This window comes from Phaethon lepturus, unplaced genomic scaffold (assembly GCF_000687285.1).
Source record: "Phaethon lepturus isolate BGI_N335 unplaced genomic scaffold, ASM68728v1 scaffold6522, whole genome shotgun sequence".
NCBI lineage: Eukaryota > Metazoa > Chordata > Aves > Phaethontiformes > Phaethontidae > Phaethon > Phaethon lepturus.
Window position 1 is genome coordinate 63968 of NW_010524002.1, and position 18297 is coordinate 82264.

The following is an 18297-nucleotide window of genomic DNA, read 5'->3' on the forward strand; positions in this document are numbered from 1 at the left end:
TTTAGTGTGTTATGTAATCAATTTTCAGTTCATTTTTAGTAACATGAACTAAAGTTTGGTGATTGTTCTGATAACTTTTCTTTAAACAGAAAAAAAGGAAAAAAAGACAAATGAAACATATGATATATACATAGACACACACTTATGAGTGACAAAAATTATTCTGAAAGCAAAGTAGGAACCACATGTGTGTGTCAGTATATACAAATATGTTATGAACATAAAACCTGACTTCAGAGAAGAGAAACCTGGATTGTCTTTTACATAAGCTGAAGAGAGTCCTAAACGTTGCTTACCCAGACACTGAGTTTTCAGAACACAATGGATCATATTTTGGTTCTTCCAACCTTGCATTTTTCTTTGTAGAGAGATCTAGCACTCCATCCCCTGCAAAGAACAAGTAGTGATGATAACAGTCGTTTAAGGATCATCTCAGAAATTTTGTTAGCAAATGTTTGTACCTATGGCACAATTTTTAAGGAGTTACTTTATCTTGTAAAATTTCTGACATCTTATTCCTTTAACAATGTCAGCTGTCAGCAAATGGTTTTATGTATTTGATTTGTAACAAAACTTTTTAAAATTAAGAGGAAATAAAAAATACAACTCCAAAAATGAAGTCTTAGACAGAAACATGTGACTGCTTTCCTAAAAGTCACGTATGCATATATGTCGCACTGTTTACTTTCAAGGCAACCAAAGCAATGCACTTCATAATATTATTATTCATATATTAATATTTACACACTATAAACAAAGAAGCCTGATAATGCAGTTAAAATCTAATTAACTAAATCATAGGCTTACATAGGACAATACAGGCTACTAGAGACCTCAGGAGGTCTGTAGACCAACCTCCTGCTCAGAGCAGGGTCAGCTATGAGACCAGACCAGGTTACTGGATGAGAAAGTAGCACCCCAGTAACTAGGAAGAGAGCTTAAGCCCAATATAGAGGTTTAAGCATAAGACCTATGTCATTAAAGGTTCTAACAGTTTGTTTATACATATTCCCCCTGCTGCCCCCACAGATATGCAATAATGAAACTACAGAAATAGAAAGACCTAAACTGGGGTGAGAGTCCACTCTGTTAAGTCACTGGCAAATGTTAAATTCAAGACTTATAGTTGGCTATTGAGTCTATGAAGTATTGAAATAGAAAACCATATTTTTTAAAAATCAATATTTAAGAACATTGAAAATTAAAGAAACAAATTAGCACCTGAAATACTCCTTCTAGTTTAAGTTTTTGTTAAAAAAAAAAAAAAATCACACTTAAACTACAGATAAAACCCCTAAATATATTTAATTTCATACCTTTCTTCCTTGGTTCTCTGTTTCAAACTGGGGCTGTTTTGTGTGCCTGAGCTCTGTGAATCCAATTTTGAGTTTTGACATGTAGTTCAACATTCAATTCTACAAGCAACCTTATGCTAGCGCTTTTTACAGTACTGTCATTTTCATGTTACTGCGTATTATTTCTAAAACATAAATCAACTGTGTATCTTTTCCCACAGCCTCAGATGCAGACGTGAAGCATGGGCTGAATAGTCCAAATACCCACACTCGAATAAGAAGTCAGAGAAATTGTTAGGATAAAATCTCCTTTATACCAATACTGCAAAGAAATAGTTTTGTGTAATAATCAAATCCAGCTATTTGTTTTGGACCATTTTTAACAATTTTTTACTGTTTTTCCCCAACTATTTTGTATTAATTAAAAAAGGGTAAAGAGAGAAAAAGTAGCATCATAAGTTAGCATAAGGGGAAAAAATATTTATAAACATGCCACTTGTCAAAGATGCTCCTTTTGTCCTGAACATGTTCCTTTCAAAGTCTTCCTTAGCCCTAAGAAAGTTAAAGGAAGGCTAATCAACCTTTCTGATGCAGTGGTATTCCAGAAGGAAAAGCCAATTAGAAAAAATAACAGAAATAGTCTACAGGGACTATTTGGCTTACCCAGCTAGAAAGTATCCCAAATACCTAAGCTTACAATATCCCCAAGTCCTGTGCAACAGACAGATTTCGTCTGTTATGTTCTGTCAGTCATACAAAGTACATCTCCCTTTCTTAAGTGTTTGTGCATTCCCTTTCACAACAGTTTCTCCATCTTCTTTGATATTCATAGGCACTATGATAAAAGAAGTTTAGAAAAGATCACTGAACAAAAAAATACTTCACAGTTCACAACTCATCAAGTTATGAAGAACTAATCATCTCTCTATTCAATATACAAAAAAAATTGAAGCTAATTTCATTTTTAGGGAAAAAAACCCCTAAACACCAACAAACAAAACCCCAAAACTCACTAGATTCCATAATGAAACCTTAATGAAAATAATTTTAATTTACAATCATTCAGAAATGGCTTTGACAACACAAGGCCATGAGTAAGTTGAAAAATGACAAAAAAAGAACACAATGCTGAAAATGCAGGCTCCTGAAACAAAAAATTAGATACATTTTGGGCCTCTAAAAGGCAAGCAGAACTGATGAGTCATTTCAGATTCAAGACAGTTGGCTCCTCCAACACAGCAAATGTATTCATTAAGTATATGACACTTCCTCGAAGACGAATGCTTTATAGGAAGATGATCCTCAGTAAACAGTAAAAAGAGAATCATGCAAGAAATTTGATATACATACAAAACACCAGATAAAGCCACCACACACCAGGCTTTTGTTCAGTGATTTCACTTAAAAAAAAAAAAACAAACAAACAAACCAAAAACCCCCAAACCAAACAACACAAAACCCTGAAAAATTGATGCAGAAAGAGCTGGTAAGTCAAAAAGATTCATTAAAAATACATAGTAGCTCCTGGTTTTGGTAGATCATCCTGCTTTGTAGTATTATCTATTATTATAACGAAGAAGCACCTACAGTTGATAGGAAATTGAAAGCATTTGCTCTAAAGCTTTAAGACATAATGAAATGCTACCTAGTAAAATGAATGTATGTATATATACGCAGTAGAGACATTCACTTTGGTTCAATAGGTACAAGATGAAAAAGTTTGCAAATGGGCATCCTACAGATGGACAAAGAACCTTGAAAACCTGTTCCTTGCAAGGTAGGAATAGCTTTTTTAAACCAAGCCAGAACTTTCCATTATTTCTATCAAATTGCTCAAAACAGGTATTTAGGTAAGAATTCTGGACAAGAACTGAATGACATCAGGAACAGAAAAACCACTCTTTAAGGAGTTTTTATTAAAAGACATGGAATTACTTCCACTCTTTAGCTGAAGCCATGACTACTAACTACACAGTCTTCACAGACAATACTATGAAACACTGGACAATATAGAAAAAATTATTGGAAGTTTTTCAGGTCTGCTGCTCAGGGTATTCTCTTGGGTTATTTCTATGCAAATTAAATGATTCTGATCTTCACAGATATGGCTCAACCTCTGGCTTTTGCTTCTCAGCACCAGATCATCAGGTACAGCAATACCATGATGTAACCATGACCAAAGGTCATCTTCAAAATAATCAGGACCACAATCACTTGAAAATCCTCCAGACTAGTGATGTTAGAGTAACAGAGGGGGAAGAGCAAGTAACAGAAGCTGTATAGGTCACCCTTGAGTTCCTACAATTGGTAGGAGTACTGAGTCTAGCAAACTTCTCTGTTTTTTTTCTGTTTCAGGAAACCTCTCACTAGCTATTATGAATTGCCTTACTAAGTCAGACAATCTACTCTACCCAGTCCTCAGTCTCAAGACAGGAAAACCTCTACGCAGAGTGGGAGAGTACGTCAGCCTGGCCACTACCTGCAGCTCATTCCTCTTCTGCTCTCCCAGTAGCTGCTATCATTGGATTAGTGATCTCGGAGATATATCCTGGCCTACTCTAGCTTTAGTTTCCGGCCTTGGTTCTGTTAGCTGGGAAGTTGTCTAAGGCCTTTTGTGAGCTCAGTGACACTGTCCATCTCCACAACCTCCTGTTACAGCAATGCAAAAGCTGCCCCTTACTTTTTTTTCCCTCCTAAGAAGTTTCAGCAAGCCCTGCCTAGTTCTAATATTGTGAGATTTAGTAAATAACTCTCTCTTTATCTTCTGTGGTAAAGTATATAGCTATATATTGAGTGTCCATGGCAAGGTCTTAGCAGCACCTTTGAGGCGACGTCAGGGCCTGCCCTGTGCCAGACACAGATGGTTGTTGCTGCATCTCGCCAGAGCCTCTGGGACAACACAATAAAGAAAGGGCAAAAGGTGCTGCATGAAGAGAGAGAAAGAGGGAACAAAAAGAATAAGAAAACAGCAGACAGAAGCCCAATGGCAGAGGAAGATGGCAGAGAGAAACTTTTAGGTACAGACTGTGGACACCCCATACCCATTCCCCTTGCACCACAGGTGTGGTGGTGGTCACAAGTGAGTCTGGAGTGAAGCTAAGCCTGAGAAAGGGGGGAGGAAAGGTGGTGGTGTAATGTGTTTTTTTTGTTTCCCACTACCTGAATTTAATATTTATTTTAATAGGGAATAATTTAAGTTATTTTCCCCCAAGTAAAGTCTGTTTTGCCCATGATGGCAAGCAGTAAGCAATGACCATGGCCTTATCTCAACTCATGAGCTCTCTTTCCTGTTCTTCCTGTTTTCTCCCTGTGCCACTGAGGGGGGAGCAAGCAAGTCAGCGCCTGACAAGGAGCTTGGCTGTTAGCCACCACGGCAGCCAAGGAAGAAATAAACACCTACTCCCCTCAAAAATGCACCTTTTTAGAGTAACCTTATCATGCAGAGGTATTAAACAAGTTGTTTCTTGAAAATATTTACAGCTCATACAATTTATCTTCAGGAACATAGCATGTGCACCTTCAAAAAGCATAATATTTTCCCCCAATACATATGGTAAGAACAGTGTATTAGGAAAATAAAAGGTTATTTTCATTAAGTGTTTGGAATTCTTTCAATAGCCCTGAACATAGCAATCAAAAGGCCACACAACATGTGATCCCAGTTGCCATACTAACTTCAGTGTGGATTTTCCAGAGATACAAAACCACTTTTCAAAAATTAAGAACCGTTTCCAAATTCTAGTCCATTTTTCAGAAAGTTTCATTTTGCTACAAATTTTGGTGAAATCACATGCACATTGTTAAACCGGATAATAAAATGCTACTTTAAATCATTTAAACAGAATTTTTGACTGGAATTATCCTTATTTTTCCTATTTCTGCAATAATAGCCAACAACAATGACAAAGCTACAGGATAGCTGTGAAAAGCTCATGCAGCAAAATGTCACACATTGCCAGCTACCTTCTGATGTCTTCCAATCTATGATGGAACAATGAAACAAGGAAATCTATGCAAATTCTCTTGCATTTTTCTGCTATGTTTACAAGCTATCATTTTTCCTAGAAGATACAGCAACAAGAATAAGCTTGTGTAGCTAAACTAACAGATTATTTATTTGTACAGTTTATACTTCTGCCTCTTGCAAGTCACTTTGCTTAGCAGCTTGACAGTGATCAACTCTCCCATATCTATCAAGGGACAGAAGCCTCTTGCATCAAAGTTAGCTGCTGCTGGGAACACTCCCCAAAGAGCTCAGCATCATGACTGCAAAAGAAACTAGTAAGTTGCTTCAGGATATTCCAAGACAGTTCCTCACTCAATATTTTACCCTGTAAGGATGCTGCTTCTTCATTGGTTTAATTTGGAGGACATGTAATATTGCAAAAACACTCAATACCACCCTACATGTTAGTTGCAGTGCACGGAAAACAAATTTTCTTTCACTATACAGAGTATTCTTTTCAAGGCCTGGACAGTCTTAGTTACACGGATTAGGAAAAAAGAACAAGATACAGGTATTTCTTGAGCCAGTTGCTTCTAACTGACTGACAGTGAAGTAACTGCCTGATTAATTACCAGCAGGGTGCAAAGGAGTTAAAGCACCTTGCTAAGTTACCATACTTCCACACGTAGAAGAAAAGAGAGCATAATTTGGGACTCTGCTATCAGTCAGGTGCCAGCTGGACATCCTGGATGAAAGTACTTAAATACTCAGTACTGAATGATTCAGCACCAGCGGTGCAACAGGTTGACCTTGGCCAGTGGCTAGTCCCCCACCCAGCCCCCCTCTCACTCCCTCCCAATGGGGTGGGGGGGTAAGAAATAAGATGAAAAAGGTCATTAAGATAAATACAGGGAGATCACTTACCAGTTACCATCACAGGCAAAACAGACTTGGGGAAAATTAATGTACTGCAAATTAAAATAGATTTGGATAATGACAAAAAGACAAAAATCAAAGCACCTCCCCACCCCACCTTTTCCCAGGCTCAACTTCACTCACAACTCATCTACCTCTCTCCCCCATCCCCAGGTGGCACAGGGGGATATGGAATAGAGGTTACAGTCAGTACAATTCCTCTCCACAGCTCCTTCCTCCTCACACTTTTCCCCTGCTCCACTGTGAGTTCTCAACAGGATGCAGTTCCTTCAGAAAAATATCCAACTGCTCCAATCTGGGGTCTTCCATGGGCCATAGAGCAAGTATCTGCTCGAGTCGCCTCTGACATGAGCTGCAGGGAAATACCTGCTCTGATGCCTGGAGTGCCTCCTCCTCCTTCTCTGACCTTGTTGTTGTTCATCTTGCTGTTTCTCACTGTGCCTGTCCAGCATTTTCGCTCTGAAGTAGGTTTTTAGAGGCACCACAAACCTCACCAGTGTGCTCTGCTTTGGCCTGTTGTGGGGCTGTTGCAGAGCTGGCTGTGCCTAGCACAGGGCAGCTCCTGATCTCTTCTCACAGATGCCACCTCTGCAGCTCTTCCTAACTACCAGAACTGCCATGTAAGCCCAATACACAGGGGTATGAGGTCTGGAAGTGTCAGACCTGAATATTTTGGGAGTACTTCAGAGATGGCCCACGGGTACTGGGGGAAAGTAAGAAGCTTTCTTAAACGAAGATAAAATCATCCATACATCTTCAGTGGCAGAATTTTATTTCAATATTGAGCTAGCACTTAGCTTGGACATGCTCAGTGCAAAAAAAAATGCTTCTAGTTATCTGGAAAATAAAGATTACTCCTTCCTGTCAGCTTAGAAAACAGACAGGTCTTGTTCCTTTACTGTGGCAATGATTCTTGGACTTCTTTAGAGAATTCATTTTAAAGACAACTACTGTAAATACAAAGTACCTGCCTAAACAGAGAATGAACCTGAAGTATTTATACTGAGGTCATTATCTGTTTCATGCATTTAAAAGATTTCATCTTTGAGGACCCATCAAAGCAATGTAAAAATTTGAACTTCCTAGTCTGTTACTTCACTTGGAAATTGTAACAGGAATTACAAATAGCAAATGATAAAAAGAGCTGCACAACAATGAAAAGAAACTACTAAGAAGGGAACCATAGTATAGCTTTTACAAGTCTCCAGACTGAGGAAGTGGGAGATGGGAAGCACAATACAACTTCCGGGGCAGATAAGATGGCTTGAAACTGTTCTCCAGCTACAGTCTTGTTTCAATACTTCGTCTCATTTCAGCAGCTCTAAACTTCACAGCAAGACTAGTATGTTTAACATCTGCAAAGCACTCCAGCAAACATGGCTGTATAAGTTCTGAGAATTTACAGTATCTTACACAGTATACAAGTTTTACATACTAAACTATGTATGCTGAGCAACAATTTTAGCCTCATGTTTTGCTGAAGACGCACAATTCTGAACTTACTGTTTACCCTCATTATAAGAACGATTCAAATGATATAAAAAAAGATTGAAGTACCTCAACCTCTCTACACTTGGAAGATTTTTTTGGACAAAAGATCAATGGATTTTCAAGTAGCTGAGGGTGGTAGCAGAACTTCCCATCCCTGTCCCATTCACCCTCTGCCTTTCATTTAATTCCTCAAAGATTTATTTTGGCTTATTGAGGACCAGAACCTGTCTTTGGGGACTTTGCTCCCTCATGGACATTTTAAATTAGTTATTCTTTCTAAACAGCTGTTGAAGTAAGCAACATGCTATTGTGCTGACAATACGAAAGTACTTTTTATTGCCCTTGCAAAAGAAACATGCTTCAACCTTGCCCATTTTAAGTCTCTAAAAATCTGTAATTCATCCATGGCAGAGGTATGTCAAAGCACAATAGGTATTTTCTCAGGACTCGATCTGTACAATGTATTCAGTAAACCCAGGCATGAACTGGTTTCTGCTGACCACACAGAACAAAAGCATGAATTCCCCCATTTCTTAATGTTTCTGCTGTCAAAGAGAAGGGATGCTTAATCTAGAACAGGTATGTTTAGCAAGGTAAATCCATGTTAGAATTCCCTTCCCCCATCCACCCAAAGTTGTGTCATCTAAATAAAGGCTGCATCGTTAAGTACACATGTACGAAATGTGCTTTCATTCTGACCAATGTACTTTTTTTAAAAAAAAAAACTTAATTCTGTAGTTCTACCTTCTTTTAACTTTTTTAGTATGGTATGTGACATATAGGTAAACTTCTCCATTTGGTCTGCAGGTTTTTTGGTTTAAACATGTACCCTTAAAAAAGACAAAAGTTGCTTTTGCCACTGCTTTCAGTTGCATGTAACAGTCACAACCCTTCCTAAAAATTGCTACTAATCCAAATCAAGTTCAAAGTCCAAAACACTCTTGTGATTATACTGTTACCAGTTTCGGATAGCAATATTCCTCAAGGCAAAGAAATTATTTCCTTTTTGTAAGTGATAGCAAGACAGACTTCATTTTTCTTTTTCTAGCTTTACTCTCGATTAAGAAAGTTGCACTGATCTATAATGACTAAGACATGTAGTATGGAAATCTCCTCCTAAATTTATCTTCTCTTTCCATCATTCTAACCAGAATTGAAGTGTCAAAGAATTGAAATGTCCAAGGGCTGACACAGGCAGAATACCTTTCCTCTCTGAAATTCTATTATCTTTCTCTCTTTACTCAGAGGGCTTCTTAACAGCCATTTCTTCAACAAAATCCTGACCCACTGTTACCTGTGACAGCCACAGATGAGCTGTCTTAGATACAGTGTTCTAAAGCTGAGAAATTCTGATGCTACTTATTTAATGCAGGCATTCAAAAAATTGCAATTTTTATCTGCTAACACACAATATGAAAAGATGTTTTTAGAAAGAACGTGGGGGTTTTCTTGGCTTTTTTTTTTCTTCCCCAGTTCTCTTATAACATTTTTCCTGGTGTTTGAAGGAAAAAGGTATGAGTTTTCTTTAAGTGTTAAGTCGATGCAATGCCAACTTTCCGTCAACCTTATTTTAATCACATAGGATAATTTTTTTTTTACCCTATATACCTATATACTGATTACTACTTTGGAAAGACAAAACTTGCAGATATTTGACACAGACACTTTTTTTTTTTTCTTTTTTAAAGGAATAAGACATCATAAGGTAATGAATGACAGCAAAACACAGATAAGCAGATACAGAAATTTACCTTGCTGAGTATTCTGTTCTTGAGTTCGATTCACAGTGAGGTCTAGAGGGCTATCCTGTTCTTCCTGAAGGGAGTTATCCGTTTGGTTCATTTGGATACTTTTACATATCAGACTTGGTTCAAACGATGAACCATTTCTGTTCTCTTGAATTTTGCTACTTTTTGAAATGTACTCAATTGCAAACTGACGGATCATTTTTTTCATTAATTCCTGAGCAACTAGGGGAATGTTAGGATCACAGTTCTGAGGAAGATCTAGGAATAAAAAACAACAACAACACAGGCAACAGATTTATTAAAAAACTCAAACTTAATTATTTTTCTTTAGATAAATACTTGCTGTAAGCACAATCAATGTGTAGTAAGTACATGTGTAATGAGCACATTAATTCATAGGTCTAGTAAGTTTTCCTTATGAGCTTTCCTAACTGGAGATCACTTGCAAGAACATGTTTAGCACACATCAGCAACTTTTACCTTATTCCTCTGTCATAGCATGCAAGTCAAACTATGTTGGTAGATAAGTAATGCAGGTATGGTAGTTAGGATCTGTATTTATTGTTGGTAAATAAACTGAATTTTCATTTGCAGACTTTTCATTTTCAGTTTTGAAAATAAAGAATTTTGAATAAAAACAATGGAAGTTAAATAAAGCTATGAATTAATAAAGACATTACTTTCAAAGAACAATTATAATAAAAATAACTTATTTTAAAGTGCAGTTCTATAGATTAGTCCTTTTCATAACATTGAACAGTTGGACTTTTGAGGGGCTGATCTTAAAAAAGAGAAAGAAAATCTGTTTCACTTACATACTAGATTATAACCCCCACTGTAGATTCAGGATTGCAATGTCTAAACTGATATGATACTACTTGAAGTGTCCCATACAAATTGTAGTAATACAAGCAATTTAATTTTACAATGAAGTTGTAAATTTTTATTGTAAAGTCTTACAGGATTTTCAGAACAGGACATTTTCAAAATCCTACCAATGAAAACGTTTAGGAGAAAAGCTTTATTTCCTATTCTAAACTGTGTACACCCTATTTTTTGTTTGTGTGTGTAACAGTCCCGTGGAAAGAAGTGTTTCACTTTGAAAACAAAAAAATAATAAAAGGATCAAACATGAGATACCCATGACTTTAATATTGTCTGTCAGTTAGAAAAAAAGTTAAACCTTTTATTAACAAACATAATTGAATCTACATTTGTAAATCACTGTAAAAAGAACCTAATATAAATAGAAGTACCAGAAAGATACAGAACTTAGCATAAATAACAATGTAATCAGGAAACTCACTTAAAGTAGGCTTTATTACTCATCAGTGCAATACTGCACTGATGACTGCAATACTTCATTTCACAAGACAAGCACAATTGCCCATACTCAAAAAGATTTACATTCTTCCTTAAAGTGGCAGTAGTAGTACTCATTTCACTATCCCACTCTTCCTTTTTTCCTTCAACTCTATACACACACACAAAAACCAAAAATATCCTTTCCAATGTTTTAATCAGTGCCCATCCTTGAGTTCATAGGTAATGAGTGAAACAGATTTCATCAAGAAGGGACAGGGACTTAAAGGAAGTGTGAATGTGATACAGAAGTAGATTTTAGCTCAGCCTTGATTGCCTGAAAGAAACACCAAAAGACATGATGGCAGTTACTGGGATACCTGTTTCAGACTAACACAAGACAGACAGACGATAAATTGAGTTTTACTTTCATGGAAGTGGAGAAACTAAAAGGATTGGATCAGGTAGATGTTTGCACGTAAAGTGTAAATTTCCCAAGAGATAGTTTAGAGGATCACACAGCATACTCGCTCAAGGATTTTATGTCAATGAAGTTTCACCCATCTACTAGCAAGAGAGTGACCACTGAGACAGATCAAAGAATGCTGCTCAAGTTTAGGATGAATGCGTAGAAGATTTTTTTTTTTGTTTCTTTCAGGTTTATTGAAAATCTATTCCATTCTGAGAATATATTTTACACCAAGAGTATTGCAAGGAATTACAAATATGCACCTATGTGATCCGCTGTCTAAAGCATACAGCTGACTGTTCAGATGCTTGTGTCAATACCTTTTGGTTGGCCCTTCAGTAATGCCTTATGCAATAAGGCGAAGCTCCAACATTTTCAAAGACTGAATATATACTAGATGTGTTGTCTTCAAGAGACCTTTATGCAAGGCATGACAAACCAAGTTTGCTCATGGTTGAAACTCTATCTTCTGACAATCTTTCAACCAGATCTCTAGCAAAATTTCTGAAAGTGGTAAGCATTTTTAGAGGAGAGTTATGAGGTGAAATTCTAAATGATGGAAGATACCTGCAAAGAAAAAGACCTCTCCCCATCATGTAACACCCAGGCAAAGGTATTCTTTGTTTATTGGTATTTCCCGATTCCTAAATAACGAATCCAATAAATATTCAACTGGAATTCTGTCATCCTGGAGACACACTTACAAAGAAAGAAAAAATTCAACAAAAGACATTGAAGCAGTAACGCAAGAGGCATAAAAATGCTAACGTATATGCAAAAATAACAAAAGAACAAGGAAAGTCAAGAGATGGAATTGAAAAACTGAATTACCTAGGAACAACAGTAAAGTGTCTGCATGACAGGGGCATCACAGTTCTGGACAAAGAAAACTACTGATCAATAGCTTAGCTTAAAAAAAACAAACCAAAACAAACCCAAAGGCAAGCAAAGTAAAATCTGACAGCCAGTAACCAAGAAACTCATACAAAATTAAAGACATGAAACATCATCAACACTGAATAGTCTACCAGATACCTGGTCAGGAACAACGCTGCTTATACAGAGAAATTGGTTTGTTGAATGCACCCAAGAAAACTCCTTAGAAAACAGGTGATCATCGTTGCAAGTGGGAAAGATGGTTATTTTACACCCTGGTATGATCTGTGCCTTTAAAAAGCAAAAGATCATAGAGCACAGGGGATGCAAACCATTAGCTGGAAAACATATCAGCTTGGAATAAATTTCTGCTTATTAATCACCATCCCCAGCATCAATTATTGTAAAACTGCAAGACAAAACTCCTTCAGAACTGCCAAGTTTCTATTGCCTTTCTATTCCATTTTAGACTCTTCACACTGGTAACATCCAAGCATGAATTGCTTTTAGACACTTGAAGAAGTAGCTTGTTTTTACATTAGCAGAAAGTCATCTTTTGACCTAGCTGGAATAACAAAACATTTATTTCTTGCTCTTATAATATTTTAGTTAGTATTAGCTTTATTTTTTTTTTCCTAATAATTTCTAAATACTCCCTATGGAAGAAAAAATGCAGCAAAATTTCTCATATAATCAACTGCTACAGTTACTGCCAGTTTACTCAAAAAAGGTAATACTGGGGGAGGGGAAGTATTCCTGAGCATATAATCTGGAAGATAGGCTCCAGGGGTGCAGCTGAAGTGCTCTTGCTGCTAACGCACATTCAATCTAAAGAAGCTTAGACTAAATGTGGTCTAGCCAACTGCCATAAATGCAAATAGTGTTGCTATCGCATCTTCAGTATCGACTGTTCTATCGTGTAAGTCATTAAATCGTAATTCCTGTTGGAAGAACCTTGGGAGGCCTCTAGTAAAACTGCCTGCTCAAAACACAGTCAACCATGAGATCAAATCAGGTTGCTCTGGATTTTAGCCAGTTGGGTCTTGAATACTTCCATGGATGGAGATTGTACAACCTCTCTAGGTAGCCTGTTCCACTGCTTGCCTGTTCTCAGTCTTCCTTAAATGTAAAGATCCTCTCATTTCAATTTGTCTGTAATCTTCCATTGTCCTGCTATGTACCACTGTAAAGAGTTTGATCCTGTCTTCTCAGCAACCTCCTCAGAGGTACTGGAAAGCTGCTCTCTATCCATTCCTATTAATGCTGCTTTGCTTCCTAATGGAGAAGGAAGCTGTGGATGCATTATTACTTCTTCATATTACAAGTTACTTAGAGTATTTTGAAGTTAGAAATAATTTCCCAAAGCTCTCCAAATGATACAGAACAGAAATGAGAAAGATGTTAGATATTCAAATGAAAGAAGAGAGTTATATAGTTTCATATACTATTTTCTTTTTACACGCTATAGATTAAAAAAAAAAAAAAAAGACTTTTTGACTTTTTACGGGTAAATGCAACTTATATAAAAGTTTTAGTAATATAAAACTCCTGAGTGGTCAGAATAGGGTACACACACTTGAAATGTATTATATAAAACCTAATTACTTACATTCAATGGCTGTAAGTCTGTGTTATTACACAAGTATGCAATGAAAACATGTAGAGACCTGTAACTTTAAGTTCAGAGTGGTAAAGTTTCACTACACGTGGGAAATTTGTAATTAGTCATATAAAATTTTTAAATGAAATTTAATGTATTTTGGGGTAAGAAAAGCATTAGGTCTCTGAGCTTAGTATCACTAGCAAATATTTCTTAATTAGTATCAGCAGATGGCACCAGATAGACTTTGTATGACCTAAAATTTTTTATTTTAAGATGTTTTAATAGGAGTCATGACTATAGCTACTTAGAAAGTTTTAAATCTACATGCCTACATCTATTTAAACTTCCATTTTTCACATAGTTGATTTACAACACAAGGCAGCTGTATTTACTCCATGGAACATGTACGTACATACATACTACTTCAAACCCAGCAGAACGGTCTCCAAGGTTTTGGAGTAAAAGGTAGCTCTGATGTTCCTCTAGTTTCTCTCAGATCACTGTAGACCTCCTGATATTATTAGGATAAGAACAGGCTAAATGACACATTTGTATGATATAATCTGGTATTTTCTGCTTGTGATTTTCAAGATTACAGTCAGAATGCAAAAAAAGGCAGTAATAAAGATGATGTGTGATTATGACTAATTGCAATCGTTTATTGTAATTCAAAGCTCACATTTAGGATTCAGACTTCCTCCGTTTATGTACTGCACCACCTCGTAACTATTCAAATCCATATTCTTATTTTGTACATTAACACAATGTGTGATCGTTAGACCGCAATGCACAAAATAACAACTGATTTAACTGATAGTTCAGATGTACACATATATTTGGCAGGACAATGGACAAGGAGTTAAAAGTTCCCAAAACAGTGTTCCACAACAATATGCTATTTCTTGAAAAACAGTATTTTTTCATTAAAGAGTCTAACGAGTGATTTAATTTCTTCTCTGATACAATACCAAAAGGCAGTGGAAACCAGCAGGGAATCGCAACCTCCCTTGTACTTCATGATCCTGTTGTGTGAGTAACAGAACTAAGAGCACCTGGTTGTTTATCGGCATGTTTCCTGTATTCACTCCAGGTCTTGCCTCTTCACAGCTATCCCACCTCAACAGCCACCGAATTGTCCCAACAATATTCTTAGCTCTATCCATAAACTTGTCCGGCTCACTGTCAGATCACCAGCAAGTTAAAAAAAGTATACAGTTAACTTGATTGATCAACAATCAGAAGGAATAAGGGCCAAGTTCACTCTAGTTTTTTGTTCTTGTAAACATTCAACATTTTTCCTTCCTCTACTCAGATTGTAATTTCCATTACTCTGAGATTTTCTTAAATGCAGTTGAAAATGATCAAGAAATTCAGGAGTCAATGAAGACAGTAACACTGGCAGGCAAGCAGGCAGCACATAAAGTATGTTCTACTTCCTTAAGAAAGGAGCTGAAATCCTGATAAACATTATTTCCTGATGAACTTGTGGAAGAGGGATAGCAAGGACGTCATACAAGTTTACTGCAAAAGCTGTGACAGAGTTCTTGGTTCTTACAGAAAACCTTTCAGGTTTTGAAAGGACAAGTTACATTACTTAAAATTTTTAATAAAAAGGAACTGCAGGTATTTGATCAAGTAGTGTGTACATCTCAAAACTACGCTTTTAGAAAGTAACACTTTTTTTTGTAGTCTGAGATTATGTGTGCAAGATTACATTTTCATAGGTTTACCAGGTTATACACATACTGTCTAAGACACATAACAAGCTCATGACATCTCTGTATCTCTGAGATACAACTAAGCAAAGAATAGGAGAACATAGAGTTAAATGCAGGTATACGGTATGGTGTAAGAAAGCCATAGTCATGAATGGAAGTATTTTAGAATACAAGACAGAAACCTAGAAAAAAGAACTTCAAAAAGCTTACAGGGAAATTAACTTTGTATGGAAAACATAGCACTGAAGATACTCGACAGAGCTGCCCAGAGAATCTGGAAAGATTAAAGTCATCCTGACCATTTTAGTCCCTCTAATTTTGTGTCTCAATTCCTTAATTTCTACAGAGGCTTTTCAGGTTTCTATCTTCTCCTGGTGGATCATGTCCTGAAAACAGAACCTGATTCACAACTGTGAATGAATTTAAATGACCTTTTCTTTTTCTTTGTTTTTCTTTAAAGAGGTCACATTAATATGGCATGGAAAAAACCCAACCTTCCAAGAACATACAATGTGGATCACTAGAAACCCATAAAATCAGTAATCTGTGATCAAAATGTCTGATCAAGCTCTTACACACGGTTCTACCATGTAATGATGACCACGTGCCACATTCTAAAATATTCACAGTTGGAAAAAAAAAAAAGGACTAATATGTATTTTTTTTTAAAGCACAGCATGGTTTTTCCCTCCTAGTTGCTTCTTTGACAAAAGAAAATGGATGCGTTTTAATGTTACATAAGTGGAAAAGTATCAGAGCCTACTCCACTTACACCACCAAATGGCTAGGGAGAGATGTCATACCTAGGAAGAAAGCATCTGGTTTTCAGATGTATTGTTTGATGGAAACAATCAATGTTTCATGACAAAAAGTATTTTGGCTTTACTGAGGTGTTGGCCGAGGACAGGACCTACCAAACTGGTCTTTCACTAACAGAGAGTGAAGATAGGTTCCTAGTAGGAAGACTTTGTTACTTACAGCCTCTCAAGAGTTTACCCAACTTGGCAGTAATTCTATCATGCTCTTAAAAGAGGAATCGTCTTTGGCTGGGATTCTACAGACAAATCCTCCCCTATGAATGCCCAAAGGTTGTATGCTGTAAACAATGATACAGCATAGTTGTGTGTTTTGAGATTTTCTGAACTAGTTTCTTGATGTCAAAACAAACAAAAAAACCCCCAAACCACCCCCAAAAGCAGTCGGCTAATTAAAAAACCCAGACATATACTAACTTGTTCTAAAAGAATAGGGTAATGAGACTAAATAAACACAACTCTCAAATTTGCTCACTAGTCTTAGAAGTTGTTCATAGAGGCCCTAAATGAAACAGGGATAGTTACAATAATAAGAGACAGTATATGATCTTGAGGAGTTTGCAATCGAAACAAGTGAAACAAGTGTTACTTCCATTTTAAAGACAGCCAACCAAGAATTCTACATTTTTTTGGACAATGAAAGGGCATCTGTTTTAGTACCAGGTATAAGAACTGTTCCTTAGGTAAGCAATTACTTGAAATTTTTTTATTCCTTTTTTCCTAAGTTGATAACTGTTCTCAAAAATCTACAAAAACTCAGAAAGCAGACTTGGGATTTTCCTGGTAAAACTCTTCATCTTCTTCCTACAAAGCCAAGACAATTATTTAAATACTTCATAAATTGGTTTCACATGTCCTTCGCAGATACAAAAATTTTTTTTCCTTTTCACTTCCCATAATTTGAACAACTTAAGAGACTTTGCTGGAACCTGAACTGAAGCAATATTCTTGGAAAATTCTTCAGCAAAGTACCACTTACCCAGGAATACACAAGTCCTTCAGAGAATCACAAAAATAATCATAAAAAACTTCGGTTTTGTTTTTCAACAGTCAAAATCTTTTTAATCTAGCATTACTGATCTGGCAGATCAAAAAGCCTAAGGAAGATGCTAAAAGCCAAATGCTCTTTCTGAAAAGCTTCACAAAAGTCATTCACTCCAGTAAGGTGAGGTCATGCCAAGTTTCACTTCTCCTGTGATAAAAGTTCCTCTCAAGGAGGATCAAAAGACAGCATCTCCAGCAGAGGCATAATGCAGGCAAACTTTGAAAAACACTGTACATCAAGACCAAGAAAGGATCTGAGAAAATAGAAATTTGAAGGAATTAAAACACCTGCCTAGGAAGATGCCAGGTAGCTGGGCCCATGATGAAAAATATAGTAAGAATTTCAGAAGTGATGAGGTGGCAACTTCACTGGATATTTTATTTCAAATGGAAAATAGTCGATTTTAAAGAAAGCCAAGGAACAAAGATGGACTCAAAATGCTGTTGCACTCCATTCAAAGTTCTTTAAAGCCCTAAGAAAATGTAGCCTGAATGGACAGATGTTCTGTACAGATAAAGATTCCACTCACCCCAGGTTCAAAGGCATAGTAATCTCTTCCTGTTATAGCAAGATGAAAGGGAGAAAATTAACTTTGTATTTTTTTTCCCACCTATGTGAAGAAAGAGAATGTATCTGACTCTCTCTAGCTCTTTGCTAGAGCAAGAGAGGGTTGTCACCCTAGTCACACTCAGCTACTTTGACATTCAAGTACACCTACCAAACCCAAGAGAAACCTGTGATAGTTGAAGTTATTGAGTAGAGCTGCATTCACATTCCTTACACAGAAATTTAAGGAAGAAAATTAGTATTTTTGCTGCTGTTGACACTAGCTAAATAACTTACATGAACCAAGCTGATTTGTCAGTCACTTGTGTATTGCTGTAACTTGCTAAGTGCCAAAGAACAAGGATAGTAAAAGAATTAATGAGTTACTAAATACTATATTTTGACAAGAAGTTTCAATCTCTGACTTGGATGTATTTTTAGTAGCAGCTTTTGTGTGAGAAGATCCCAAATCCCATTTTGCTCTCACCTAAAACGGTCTTCCTGCTG

The 18297-nt window shown here is 36.6% G+C and overlaps 1 protein-coding gene across 1 annotated transcript in view; it reads right to left on the reverse strand.

Annotated features, from left to right (window-relative positions):
- LCORL (ligand dependent nuclear receptor corepressor-like) overlaps positions 1-18297 on the reverse strand; it is a 28349-nt gene that overhangs the window by 3331 nt on the left and 6721 nt on the right. The window contains exons 4-5 of the mRNA XM_010282300.1: positions 9420-9674; positions 297-387 (exon numbers count right to left, since the gene is read on the reverse strand). Coding sequence (XP_010280602.1) covers positions 297-387; positions 9420-9674 — 346 coding nt within the window. The remainder of the gene's footprint in view (positions 1-296; positions 388-9419; positions 9675-18297) is intronic.